This window comes from Rhincodon typus, chromosome 18 (assembly GCF_021869965.1).
Source record: "Rhincodon typus isolate 14 chromosome 18, sRhiTyp1.1, whole genome shotgun sequence".
NCBI classification, from domain to species: domain Eukaryota; kingdom Metazoa; phylum Chordata; class Chondrichthyes; order Orectolobiformes; family Rhincodontidae; genus Rhincodon; species Rhincodon typus.
In genome coordinates, this window is record NC_063349.1 from 2961643 (window position 1) to 2976535 (window position 14893).

Sequence of the window (14893 nt, forward strand, 5' to 3'; positions counted from 1 at the left end):
TATGATGCTGCTTGGCCTGCTGTGTTCATCCAGCTCTACACCTTGTTATCTTAAAGGAAGAGATGGAAGTTGGTACAATTACAACTATTAAAAGGCATCTGGATGAGTATGTGAATATGAAGGGATATGGGGCAAATGGCACTAGGTTAGATTGGGATGTCTGGTCGGCGCGCATGAGTTGGACCAAAGGGTCTGTTTCCATGCTCTATGACTCTATAACTCCCCCTGTCCTAGCCATGCACTTTGTACCTTTCTCAAATATCACTCTTCTGTCCAAACATGCCCTCCCCAAGCTCATCTTATCCATCAAATGGAACTCCCAGATTCAGGAACGTGGCAGGTCACTTAGCCCCTCGAGTACTTTATGCCATTCGGTGAGCCTGTGACTGATCAGAGACCCTATCTCCGCGCACCCATCTTTGCTTAACAAAAATCCAGCAATCTCAGACAAAATAGTTTGTTTTAAATCTAACATCATTTGCTATTTGTGGAAAACTCCAACAACTTCTACTATTTCCATAAGAAGAGTTTCCTGATTTTATGCCTGAAAATTCTGGCTCTAATTTTCAGTCTAAAAATTTAATCCAAAACCCTAGAATTAGTGATTAGCCATAATAGTTTCTCCTATTCTTTTCCCTTAATGTCTTGAAACTTCAATAAAAAAAATCCTTTAAACTGTTAAGTTCCAGGGAATACAACCCGTAGTTTGTTTAATCTTTCCTCATAGCTTCACATTGAAATGCAGGTATCATTAAAATAAATCATTCCAAGGCCATCATATCTGAAGGTGTGGAACCCAGAACTACTGTCTGTTCCAGCTGTGGTCCGCAATGGTCCAATATTGTTTTTGTCTTTGTTTTGCTGAAGCTTAACTTCTACCCTCTTAAGTGTGAAGACAAGCATGCAGTTAGCTTATTGATTACTTAGTGTATTTGTTCATGACATTTTGATAATCTGAGTACCAAGAGTCTCTTTGGCTCTCTGCTATTTCTACATTTTCACCGTATAGGAAGTGTTTTTTAAGTCAAAATGAAATAATTCACATTATAATGATCTATCAATATTGCTTCATAATGTTACAATTCTATCAACCCCAAACCAACCACCTAACAGCCAGCCTCTCTGCCTGACTCCCATGCTAGTTGATATTAACATTTCTTTCCTCCCTCCACTCTCCCACCCTCTCCTCCTCCTGCTCCCTCCCTAACACCACTGCCAACTAACTGTGATTGAATAATCCACCACTGCTACATGACCTTATTCCATCCCTGCCTCAGCTGATCTGTTGAAACACCCCTCCACACCTTTGTTACATCTAGGCCTGACTAGTGTACTGCATTCTTGGCCAGCCTCCCACCATCTAATGCCTGTAAGCTTGAGGTCTACCAAAATTCTGCCTCTGTGTCCTAACTCAGACCTAATTTCATTCATCAATCATTGACTTCGACTAGTTCCCGATGAAACAATGCATCTTTTTTAAAATGCATGTTGTTTGTATACCTCGCTACCTCACACTCTCCTTATCAGTATAATCACGTGCAGTTCTAGAATCCTCTTTAAGGTATCTATACTCCTAATTCTGGCCCTTTGAGCACCTCCAAATTTCATCACACTGCCAATAGCAGCTCTACCTCCAGCTACCTGGGCTCTAAGCACTGGAATTATTTTGCCCAATCTCACCACCTCCATCTTTAAGACTCTTCTTAAAACCTATCAAACCTTGGTCATTTGCCTTCTATTTCCTTATGTGGCTCTATGTCATCTTTTGTTTTGTAATGCCTGTGTGAAGTGCCTCAGAGCATTGTCTTACATTAAAGATGTTAGAAAAATACAAATAATTGTTCATGGATGGGTAAATTTTAATTCAAATAACTATTTGAAAAGCTGAGAGATTGATACCCCTGATGTTACTTCTGATCTAGTGCGTCGAAAGATTCTCAGTATTCTAGATTCAGTTGACTTCGGCCAGAAGTCTCCAGAAGAGCTTCATCTGGATTTTTTTGATCGTGCCCAGATTGAACAAGTCATCTCTAAATGTGAACATAGCAACCAACAAGGCCAGACCGTCTGCAATGTGAAGGTAACTAGTGTATTGAGTACAACCTTGCATCAGCATTTTTGGCTTCCTTGGTCTTTCCTTCCATTATCCACATTCAATGTATTTCCTGTCTGTAACACCTTGCTTTTAAATTGAAAAATGCAATGGCATTCTTGTATTCCCTGCCTTTGCATTTCCACTGTCTGCCCTGTTGTAATCTCTGCATCTTATGGTCCCTGCCATTGCATTGTCCGTATCCTATGTGTTTATTCTGTATTTATTCTACCTTGTGTCCATTCTTTCTGTTCTGTTTCTGTAGCATTTTCTGTCTTAGGATACATTGCTCCTCTCTCTCTCTCTCTCTCTCTCTCTCTCTCTCTCTCTCTCTCTCCCCCTGTACCCTGAAGCCCCCCAAGCATTCCCTGTATGTTTGGAGTTCCCTCCCCTTGCCAACAGTTGAAGATCAAGTGCCTTTCTTTGGTGGCATTTTCCTGTTTGATTAATCGAACAGCAGACACACCAAACAGCGCAATGACCTGTCAGGATGATAATCCAATGGAAGTCATGGAAAGTTGACTTCTACATTTTTATGCAATCACCAAATATTTTCTGCAAAATAATAGTCAATTAAAGTGGCTAGCCAGGTGACTTTTCCATGAAAGTGTCAATTGCTTTTGTTGGACAGTTCTGTATATTGGTCTTCTGATTGAGGTTTCCACTTCATTCCCCATGATCATGACAGCCTTGGTCTGCTGATTTGTTTCCTCAGCCCTTGCCCGTGTAGGCTTAGCTTACCTATCTTTGGCCTTGCACCTTATCTGATACACAGTCATACTTTGTCTTAGCTTACCTCTTGCATTTCGATTTTCTCCTTCCTTCATGGGCAGTGGCCTTGACAGACTAGCAGGATACACTTGGAATGAGGAATTGGATTTTGTTATGGGATAAATAGTTATTCCACACGCCTGACTAATATTGAGTAATAAGATAGAAACTGTGTATTCTCTGTTAAGTCCGAGGGGAATCATAGCTGAATTTAATTCATCCTTCATCACTGTGTTATGTAATAAAGCATAGCCATGCATTTGAAGAAAATTGTTGGTCATCAGCAGTGGTCTGTCTAAAGCAGAATCGGGCTTAGTTGTCCTCACCAGTTCAAGGAGCATTTGTTCATGAACCATATGACATCTGTCCAGGTCTCAGCTTGATGCAGCTGGGCTCTTCTTGGGGTTTTAGCTGCTGTCCATGCCAGGTAGACAGGATACTTGAGCCTTGGCTACAGCATACCCGGGAGAAGGCACTACACCATTAAACTGCAAAGAACTAGCAGCCATCTCATTTAGCCTCCCTCATGTTGGAGCAAGAGCTCTCAGAATATAACTTATCTGCTTAGTTCAGATCAGGTGGCAAGATACCATCTTCAGATGTATTGTTATTCGGTGTAACCTAGTGTTGTTACTATTTTCACTGTGAATTGTTTTACCTTCCCAGCTCCTTCACAGAGTGCTTGTTGCTGAAGTGAATGCCCTCCAAGGAATAGCAGCCATTGGACAAAGACCTTTACTAATGGAGGTGAGACTTTATGTACAATGGATTACTTGTTCTGCTGTACTTGATTTTCCAATTATTGCTAAAGTGGGAGTCATTAATATATATATATAGTCCCAACCCCAACACATATATGTTATATTTATTAAACAGCTGAGTCGTGTCACAAAACTGCCAAGGTCGATTAACAGAAGTAGGAACTGGAGCAGGCCATTTGATCCTCAAGTCTGTTCAGCCATTCAGTGGGATCATAGCTGATCTGACATTCCTCAAGTCCACTTTTTCCTGGCCTTTTCCCTGTAACCCTTAATGCCCGTACTAATGGAGAATCTATTTCCACCTTAAATGTATACAAAGACTCTGCCCCACTGTCTGTAGCAAGGAGTTCCAAAGACTCTCAATCCTCAGAAGAAATTCCCATTCATCTTAGTCTTAAATTGGTGCCCCTTTATTCTGGGACTGTGCCCTCTGGTCGTAGACTCTCCCATGAGGGAAAAATTTACTCGGCATTTACCCTGTCAAGCCCCTTAAGAATTCTACGTGTTTCAATGAAATCACCTCTTATTCTTCTGAACTCCAGTGAGCCGAGTCCGAACCTGTTTAATCTTTGGCTATGAGATAATCCCTCCATCACAGGGATCATCCGAGTGAACCTTCTCTAAACTGTCTTCGATTAAACAATAACTTTCCTCAAATAAGGGAACCACAACTGTTCACTTTGTACAGTTGCAGTAAGGCTTCCCTTCGCTTATACTCCAACTCCCTTGAAATAAGGGCTAACATTCCATTAGCCTTCTGGTTACTTCCTGCACTCGTGCTAGCTTTCTGTGTTTCACATACAAGTTCCTTCAGGTCCCTTTGTTTTGCAACTTTCTGCCCTTTTTCTCCATTTAAATAATATTCTGTTCTTTTGTTTTTCCTTCCAAATGAACAACTTCACGTTTTCCCACATTATACTTGATTTGCCAACTTTTTGCCCACTTGCTTACCCTATCAATATCTCTGTAAACTATATTCCTCTCACAACCTATCTTTCTGTCTATTTTTGTGTTGTCTGCTAATTTGTTTACAGTACATTCACTTTCTTCTTCCAAGTCATTAATATATATTGTAAGCGGTTGTGGTCCCAGCACTGATCCCTGTGGAACCCCACTGGGTACAGGTTGTTAATCTGAGGAGCACCCCCCCCCCCCCCCCCCCCCCCCCAGTCACACCCTGTCACCCACCACCTTCCCCCCACGCACACGTGTACACACACACAACAAACTTTGTTTCCTGTTCATTAGTTAGTTGTTTATCCATGCCAGTATACTACCTCCAAAGCTGTGGGCTCTTATCTCATGATTTAGCCTTTTGTGAGGTACCGTGTCTTCTGGAAGTCCAAATACAACACGTCTGCTGGTTCCCCTCAATCCACTCTGGTTGAGGCTTCCTCGAAAATCTCTAATAAATTAGTCAGGCACAATTTCCCTTTCGTGAAGCCATGTTGGCTCTGCTTGGTAGATTATGAATTTTCACATGTTGTGCTGTACTTCCTTGATAACTGATTCCAATACTTTTCCAACAATAGATGTTAGGATAATCAGTCTATTGTTCACCATTTTTTCTTTTAAACTCCCTTTTTGAATAGGGGTGTCACATTAGAAGTCTTCCGATCCTTTGGTACTTTTCCAGAATCCAAGGTTTTACTTTTGGAAAATTACTGCAAATACATCCACTATCTCTTTACGTACTATTTTTCAGATCATAGAATGCAAGGCATCAGAGCTAGGGGACTTATTTGCCTTTAGCTCCATTAGTTTGTCTAATACTACTACTTTAGTGACAGTGATGGTACTTAATTCCTCCCCCATTTTATTTAGTATTAATGAGATGTTTGAAGTATCTTGCATCATAAAGACTGATGCAAAATATCTGTTTAACTCTTCTGCCATTTCCTTGCTCTCTGTAATGATCTTCCCAGATTCATTTTCTAAGGGGCATATGTTCACTTTTGACCTCCCTTTTCCTTTTTTTGTATTTAAAGAAGCTCTTAATATCAAGTTTCTGTATTCCTTGTTAGTTTGCTGTCTTGGTTTTTGACAAGATAGCGAGGGAGGTAGAAGAGGTAGAGGAGTTGCATTACTCACTAGGAAGAATGTCACAGCTGCACTCCGAGAGGACATACTGGAGGGCTCATCTACAGAGGCGTGATGGGTAGAGGTCAAAAATAAAATGGGTGCAATCATTTTGATGGGATTAAACATTCAGGCTCCCAAGAGTCACTGAATCATTAAGGACCAAATATGTGGGCAGATTATGGAAAAATGCAAAAACAAACAATGTTGTTATAGTGGGTGACTTTAACTTCCCCAGTATTGACTGGCGCTTCCTTAGAGTAAGAGGCATAGATGGGACAGAATTTGTTAGGTGCATCCAAGAGGGTTGCTTGAAACAGTATGAAGAAGGGTCTAGGCCCGAAACATCAGCCTTCCTGCTCCTCTGATGCTGCTTGGCCTGCTGTGTTCATCCAGCTCTGCACCTTGTTATCTCAGGAAATTAGGAGAGCAAGGAGGGGCCATGAAATGACTTTGGCAAGTAGGGTTAAAGAGATTCCGAAGGCATTCGACACATACATGAAAAGCAAGAGGATAACTAGGGAGAAGGTAGGACCACTCAGGGATAAAGGAGAGAACTTGTGCTTGGAGGCAGAGGATGTGGGCGAGATCCAAAATGAATACTTTGTATCGGTATTCACCCAGGGGAAGTATATAAAGGATAGTGAAATATGTGTGGAGAATGCTGGTTTGCTAGGGCATTTTGAAATCAAGAAAGAGGTGGTGTTGGGTCTCTTGCAGAGCAATAAGGTGGATAAATCACCGGGGCCTGATGGTATCTACCCCAGGTTATTGAGAGGGACAAAAGAAGAGATAGCTGGGGCCTTGACCAAGATCTTTGTGTCCTCACTAGCCACTGGAGAGGTTCTGGAGGACTGGCGAGTAGCTAATGTTGTTCCTCTTTTCAAGAAGGGAAATAAGGATAATCCAGGAAACTATAGACCAGTGAGTGTTTGGGAAGTTCTTGGAGAGAATTCTTAGGAATAGGATTTACGTGCATTTGGGAAAGCATGGCCTAATTATGGACCGCCAGCATAGCTTTGTGCAGGCAGATCATATTTTACTAACTTGATTGAATTTTTCAAGGAGGTGACAAAGATGATCGATGAGGGTAGAGTAGAGGATGTTGTCTTCGTGGATTTTAATAAGGCTTTCAACAAGGTCCATCGTTCAGAAGATTAAGATGCATGGGATCCACAGCGACTTGGCTGTTTGGATTCAGAATTGGCTTGCCCATTCAAGGTAGAGGATGGTGGTGGACGGGTTTCATGCTGGAGGCCTGAGACTAATGGTGTTCCATAGCAATCCATACTGGGACCTCTGCTGTTTGTGATGTATATAAATGACTTGGATGAAAATGGGTGAGTTAGTAAGTTTGCAGATGATACAAAGATCAGTGGAGTTGTGGATAGTGTAGTAGTTGTCAAAGGATACAACAAGATATAGATCAGTTGCAGACATGGGCAGAGAAGTGGCAGATGGGGTTTAATCTGGGCAAGTGTGAGGTGTTGCATATTGGGAGACCAAATGTTAAGGGAAAGTGATGTCAATGGACAGTTTGTGGCAGAATCCTTGACTGCATTGATGTACAGAGGGATCTTGGGGTCCTAGTCCATAACTCAATGAAAGTGACCACACAAGTAGATAGGGTGGTAAAGAAGGGATATGGCATGCTTGTCTTTATTAGTTGGGGCATTGAGTACAAGAGTCAGGAAGTGATGTTGCAGCTCTATTAAAGTTTGGTTAGGCCGCACTTAGAGTATTGCATTCAGTTCTGGTCGCCACACTACAAGAAAGGATGTGGAGGCTTTGGAGAAGATGCAGGAGAAGTTTACCAGGAATCCTGTCTGGATTAGAGGGTATGAGCTATAAGGACAGGCTGGTCAAACTATGGTTGTTTTTCTCTGAAGTGGCAGAGGGTGAGGGGACACCTGATAGAGGTCTATAAAGTATGAGAGTCATTATGAGAGTTGACAGTCAGAATCTTTTTCCCAGATTTGAAATGTCTAATACTAGAGGGCATGCATTTAAAGTAAGAGGGAAAGTTCAAAGGAGATGTGAGGAGCAGGTTCTTTTACACAATGGGTGGTAGGTGTCTGGAACTCTTTGCCGGGGTAGTGGTGGAGGCAGATACGATAGGGCTGTTTAAGGGGCTTTTAGATAATCACGTGAATATGTAGCAATGGGGCGATATGGACCCTGGGTGGGCAGAAGTAATTTGTTCAACTTGGTGTCAAGTTTGGCACAACATCGTGGGCTGAAGGGCCCATTTTTGTGCTGTGCTGCTTTGTTCTGTGGTTTACTTTCTCTGTCTTCATTACCCTTTTTTGTCCTCCTTTGCTCGATTCTGAATTTATCCCTGTCTTTGGGGCTATGAATGACTTTGGCCTCCTTATTTTTTTTTTCTTTCAATGTAATACTCTCCTACAACTTCTATGGTTGATTTATTGAGTTAGCTGATCCTCTGTTGCGATATAGTGTGGGATCGAGGACCTTACTCATATGCTGAGTAGATCAGTTGGGAAAGGGTACAGGGTATTCAGTGCTGACCACGTGTGAGAACATCCATTTTGGTTCAGTAAAGACACATCTTTGATACAAGACTTAGTCTAGGGACTGGAGCACAAAATCTATGTCGAGACTGGAGTCCAGTGCTGAAGGAATATTATACTGATGGGGTCTATCGATGAGAATTTAAACAGAGGAGCCCAGCTGCACTCGGGTGGATCTAAAAGATTGCACACGACTACACCGGGAAGTAATCCCTAAGGGTTTTGGCCAATTCCTTTTGAGCAACCAACATCCTTAAAATAGATAATGTAGTTATTTTCTGCATTGATGATGGGAGCTTGATGCACTCATGTTTGCTTTTTTTAAAATAGGATAACAGTTTTAAAGGTACTTTGTTAAATGTGAAGAGCTTTGGGACCTACAAAAGACACGACAAAAATATAATCTCTTTGTGCGCTCCTGTGAAGTCTTAATGTTATAAGGAATGTTAGAGGGATGATTGAAACAAAATAATTAAGTCTCCCTTCTATCTCAGAATTGAGACCAGAGATCAATGATTCCTTCTATTACACATTAGTTATTGGAACAAGTGAGAGAGAATTTGTTTGGAGAACAGCATGAAAGGGCATCTTAGTCTGCTCCAAAAGTGTTTTTTACTTAAGAGAATGAACTTTCAATTTGCAAGAATTGTGAGAGGCAAGACAGGTGGATATCATGGCAGAGAATTTCTACTACCTAAACCTCACCTATCTTGTCACTTTACACATTGACATGCCTGCTGTGAATTTCCTGCTTCCAGCTTGTTCCAGCATTCCCAGTCTTTCTTTTCACTGCAGCTCATTTATATTTTGAGGAGAGAAGCTGTTTATCATGTTTGCAGCTGATTATGTAGCGTGTCTTTTTCTAACATTGTCACCATGTTATTCAGGAGATAAACACGATCTTGCAGCATGTGGTGGAGAGAAACAAGCTGCGGGAGTGTCTCAATGCCAAGCGGCACATGTTGGAGTCCTGGCGCCACCTGGTTGAGATCATTCTTGCAGCGTGTCCACTGGACTTGATTCAGGAAGAGGACAGACAGCTGGTCATTCGAGACCTTCTGCATGAGCTTCATGACAAGGTGAGGCCAAAAACCCCTGCAGCAAGTCTCCATCATTCCATAGCTTATTGATTGTAAGTGCTGGAATTGTAATAGCTAAAATGTACCAAATAATTGAAAAAATGATGTATTATGCAATCCATATATCATCAGGCAAAAATATTTGAAACAAATTTCTGATCACTGCAAGAATTATTTCACTTTTATTCTCCATCAATCTTAAAAAACATAAAGCTATCTTTAGGCCATAGCTGTGGTACTGCGTCCCATTCTGATCACCCACACTTCATAAAGGATGTGTGAGGGCCCTCGAGAGAGTACAGAGGAAATTTATCAGAATGGTTCCACAGTTAGGAGTTTTTAAGCTATAAAGTTAGGTTGTCAAGCTGGGATTTAGCTTGGAACAAAGGAGATTGAAGGGAGATTTGTTAGAGGTATAGATGTTGCAACAAGTCTGCAAAGCTAAACGTGGGAGGAGCTGGGTTCATTAGCCAATAATGTTAAGGTTAAACACATTAAGGTTTTGAGTCAGCCATTAGAAGTGATGTGAAAAAGATAAATTTTAGTGAGTTGTAATAATTGGAACTTGCTACCCAACCCATCAGTGCATTGCACCAGAGGCGATCAGTGATTTCAAAAGGTTGGGCATTTGATCTGTGGGAATAATGGGCAAGGGAATAGGACAAGCTGAATTGTTCTATGGAGAGTTGACTCTGGCTGAATGGCCTCCTTATTGTAAATGACATTCATATATTTTCAACAGGTTGTAGCCTATTGATTGTTAATCTTTTCTCCTAACAATACTTCAGTACGTTGGCCTCTTGTACAATCAGCAAAAAGACAAGAAAGTTGCTATTTGGTCTCTGTTTCATTCTGGTCATAAGCAAGTAAGGCTCAGCTCTTGAATATCAGATTTCTAGTTTGCATCAACCTAACTATGAGCTAGGGAAGATTCACACCTCAATATCAAGACTTGTACTCAGTTGTTCTAGTCTCCCAGATGATTTCAGAATGTTTCCTGCCCCACAAGCAGAATCCATTTATGGTGTATACAGCATATTGCCAGACTATTTTAGTTTATCTGTATAAAAGGTACCAAGTGATCACTGGGAATTCTTTGTGGATTAAAAATACATCGAGGAAGGAAGTCACACTTCTAACTGTTCCTTGTAACTGGAACCTGCTATAGATGAGCAGCAAATCAAAAAGAACAAGAGGAGGTGAGAGATTTTAGAAGAAAGGAGGTCACACTGATAAACGGAATGACCTATGAAGTATTTGAGTTGAAAACAGGATTGTTAAATGGCAGAAACTACACTTTTAGGCAACAAAAAGAAATTATGAGAGAAATTTTAAAAAGACATATAAATATAGTGTTGAATACCTGAAGGCAGAAAAATAGTGAAGTGGCTTGGGTGCCTGACAAACAGAATTGGAAAAACAAGGAAGAACAGGATAAGACAAATTGAGGTGTAATAAAGACTGCAGAGAGAGGCTTGGGAGCACATATTGAAGAAGTTCTAAGTATTAGTCCTGTATAGTCTGATAGCTTTGTTCAACTCTGCCTCTTTTCCCCTTAGATCCTCACAGAGGAGGCTGCCCAGGAGCTCATGCCTGTGGTGGCTGGGGCAGTATTCACTCTCACTGCACACCTCAGCCAGTCAGTCCGCAGTGAGCAGAAACAGGCGCTCAGCACCCACTCCCATCATGTCACCCTCCTCGATGGCAGCACTACATCAGTTGGGGAGGTAACGGCTGGCTTTGCCTCTATTGGAGACTCTTCTCTTCATATCATCCTCAGGAAGCTCTTGGATTTCATTCTCCGAACTGGTGGGTCCCAGTGAAAGTGCTGCTATTGCTTATTATAAACTGTAGGACATATAGCAGTAAGCTGAATCGTGTGGAATATTTTTGGTTCGTCTTTACATTTCCAGCGGTTTAACATCACCACTGGTGTGGGAGTCAACTGACTAGTTGTCGATGTGATACTGCTTTGTTTCTTATAGCAGGGGAGTCCAGAACAGAGAAGCACACCCCTTAAATTAAAGTTAGATCATTCAGAAATGATGTCAAAATGCACTTGTTAACTGAAGGGTCAGTCAATGGAAATCTAGAACTCTATCCTAAAGAAGTGATTGAGGTTGGGGTTGAGGGTTGGTCATTTGGAAGTTGCTATAAGGTAAAGAAAATGGAATCAATGGCCATGATCTAATTGATTTGTGGAACAGGCTCAAGAGACTGTAATACCTTCTTCTAGTCCTCTGTTTTTTATGAATCCTTTTACAAAGGGATATTGCAGCATTGAGATTGAGAGTCAGTGCTCTGACTTTTGTTCCTCTTGCATCTCTTTAGCACTGGAGGTTATAACATCGTTACAGTATAGAAGGAGACCACTTAGCCCACTGAGCCCATGCCATGTGTATTTTTAAACTAATTCATTTTAATATTGTGAGCTAATTTAAACTCCTAATAATTGAACACTTTCTATTAAGTTTTCAGTATGAATCCATGGCTTTACCTAATTTGGACCTAAGAGAGTTTTTAAAAATTCTTTCATGGAATGTGGGCTTTGGCAGACCATTTCAGAGACTAGTTAAGAGTCAACCATGTTGTTGTGGGGTGTGAGTCTCATGTAGGCCAGGCTGGGTAAGGACAGCATTTCCTTCTCTAAAGGGCATTAATGAACCAGATGGATTTTTACCTCAATGATGGTTGTCACTGTTGTCATCACTTAGATGAGCTTTATAATTCCGGATTTATTGAATTTATTTTTGAACTTATTTTTAAATTTGCTATGGTTAAATTTGAATTAGTGTCCCCAGAGTATTAGCCTGACCCTCCTGGATTACTAGTCCAGTGACATTATCACTATGCCAACATCTCCCAACATTGCATGGAGTTTGATGTTTTGGCAACTTGCGAAATATTGTGATGCCTTTATACTCCTGTTAGGATGCAGACCATAGGCCGTTAAGGCAGCGATATGTATTCTGTACTTTTCGCACTGCCTTAACATCCACTGTCAGGCTGTGGATACGATTGTAACATGCTATTATACATACATTCTGCATTGTTAGTGGAGATACTGAATGCCATTCTCCCGACAGTAGATTCAGTTTAAAGTGGTAGGGTTGGTTATCTCAGTTGGCTAGGTGGCTGGTTTGCGATGCAGAGGAATGCCAGCATTGTGAGTTCAATTCCTGCACTGGCTGAGGTTTCCACAAAGGACTCACCGTCTCAATCTGTCCCCCACCTGAAATGTGGTGACCTTGGGTTAAATTAGCACCAGTCATCCCTTTCTCGTTCTGTCTCTTGCACTTACCGCACCACCACCCCTCCCCCACACCTCGTGCATCACCCCTCGCGCTCGGCCCATTTCTGTAATGAAAGAGCAGCACGCTGGTCCAGGAAGGCGACTTGGTGTTTGAATGCATACACAAATTATGTTGTTAACAATCTAGACCACTAGAGGGACTTCTAGAATTCCCTCATGTCACTGCCCCCATAGTGGCAAAGTAGCCGTATACTTTGTTATGCTTAGTGAAATTTGGAGCAATGCTTCAACATTTGACTTTGTCCTAAGCATGCCCTAAATTGTTTGAATATAATTTCTCTTGTGTGAGAATATCTTGCAAAAGTATTAGATATTGCATGGAAGCAGCTGGTCCTTCCAGGTTTCTACTTCACATGAACCTTGACGTGCTAATTACTTACTCCTAGCCTGCTCTTGAGTGTCTTCAATTCTCTCTGCCTCATGAATGCATCAAGCCTTGCTTAAATGCATTAACGACATCGGCAATTAGTCTATGTGCAAAGAGTTTTACATTTGCAGCACTCTCAAGAAATTCCCACCAGGTTCCTTTTTTGGTTTGTTATTGACTATTTTATATTAATGCCCAGTTACCTTAGAGTAACATTAAGTATGTTGATGACTGAGTTAGAGGGATTTTTGATTGAAGAGGGTTATTGGAGGCAGGCAGGAAGCAGGCATTGAGGCCACAAACAGATCAGACATAATAAAAAGAAAGTGACGGAGCACCTCCGAGAAAGAGTTAACGTGTAACCATGTCAACTGTCATAAAACCCATCTGGCTCACTAATGCCCTGTAGAGGAGGGATTCTGTTGTGCTCACCTAGTCTGACTTGGCTTGCATGTGATTCCAGACTCCAGCAATGTGTCTGACTCCTAACTGCCTTCTGGACTATTAGCGATGGCCATGTCCAAAGAATAAATAAAAATAATGTCAAATTGGAATATTAACTCTGTTTCTCCAGCATCTGCTGTATTTTGCTTTTATATCAAGTGTGAAATTATTGAATGGTAAAGTGGTCACAACAGGCTGCGTAGCCTATTCCTGTTCCTGTGTCTTATGATAATGTGACTGATGGAGAGAAGAACTAACACTTGCATTATTGCTAGGTGGGGGTTTCCAGCGTGTAAGAGCACACCTCTATGGAGCACTTCTGTATTATCTGCAGATGAGTCAGAAACCGGATGAACCGGACACATTAGAAACAGGTATGTAGTTCTGTAATGATTTGAATATTGTAGGTGAAGGTGATAGCACTTCCCTCATTCTAGGAAAATGATCAGAGTTAAAGCCAAAGAATGGGGCCGATTCTGTTTCACCCATTGTTCCATCAGTCACTTTCAGATCATTTACAGTATAAGCTTTGTAGAATAAAGCAATCTGTCTAGTCTCAGGATTAGCTATAAATATTCTGCCAGTCCTGGCTGGGTATAATCTTGTATCTCAAAAGTAAAAAGACAGTGTATCATCAACTTGGCATACTCTGATTCTTCTGAAAACTTGAGTATTTCTTATTTTCTTTCAATTGCTTGAGTTCAGATGACAAACCATATCCAAATGACTACTTTCTTGACAAAATCACCACTGGTTGGTGAACTTGGTCTGCTTGACTAGGGAGGGGTGTTGTCGGCAAGCTCCAGTCTTGCTTTTCCATGAAACGTGCGAGCAGATTTTCCAGCAAGGCTCAAGGAATACTTTCCAAGAATAGGAGCTCTGGTTGACATTTCTCTCCTACCCCAGTCACAGAATGTCAGTTAAATAGTTTCCATGTTTCTCTGATTGAGATCACAAAACTCAATACAGATCCAGGGTGGAATCTGGGTATTAATATACAGGCATAGTTATTTCCCTATAGCATGAGGTCACGCTTAATGCTACTATCGCGTTATATGAGAACTACCTGTTTTTTACACAAAATATAACCTTTGTGCTTTAGTCTTGTGTCCTCTAACATTCCACTTCAAATTTAATTGTTTTTTCTGGGGCCTGTACAAATGTTTCCTATATCTTTTCTTTGGCCTGTCAGCTCCACAATGCTCCAAGGCCTGTATTTTAACAGCTTTCTAATGGCCAGCTTGAAGGTCATGGAGCCTGTGAAATGTGCAGGTTTGTTGATAGATATCTTTAGTCTTCCCTTCACCATGACACTTTACCAAGCAGTGAGGAAGGTGATGGATGGCCCTCATCGAAAAGCCAATTAAAGGTCCCTTTCTGCCACAGCTGCCACTTTACCAGTGAAACGTGGGCACTCCGCTGTATTGCAGAAGCCACCTAATGAACCTGGGTGGCC

The 14893-nt window shown here is 41.4% G+C and overlaps 1 protein-coding gene across 1 annotated transcript in view; it reads left to right on the forward strand.

The window, feature by feature from the left end:
- Nucleotides 1-14893, forward strand: part of nup205 (nucleoporin 205) — a 101352-nt gene that overhangs the window by 61827 nt on the left and 24632 nt on the right. Inside the window, exons 26-30 of the mRNA XM_048607989.1 lie at nt 1923-2080; nt 3530-3610; nt 9122-9313; nt 10873-11122; nt 13713-13811. Of these exons, the coding sequence (XP_048463946.1) occupies nt 1923-2080; nt 3530-3610; nt 9122-9313; nt 10873-11122; nt 13713-13811 (780 nt within the window). The remainder of the gene's footprint in view (nt 1-1922; nt 2081-3529; nt 3611-9121; nt 9314-10872; nt 11123-13712; nt 13812-14893) is intronic.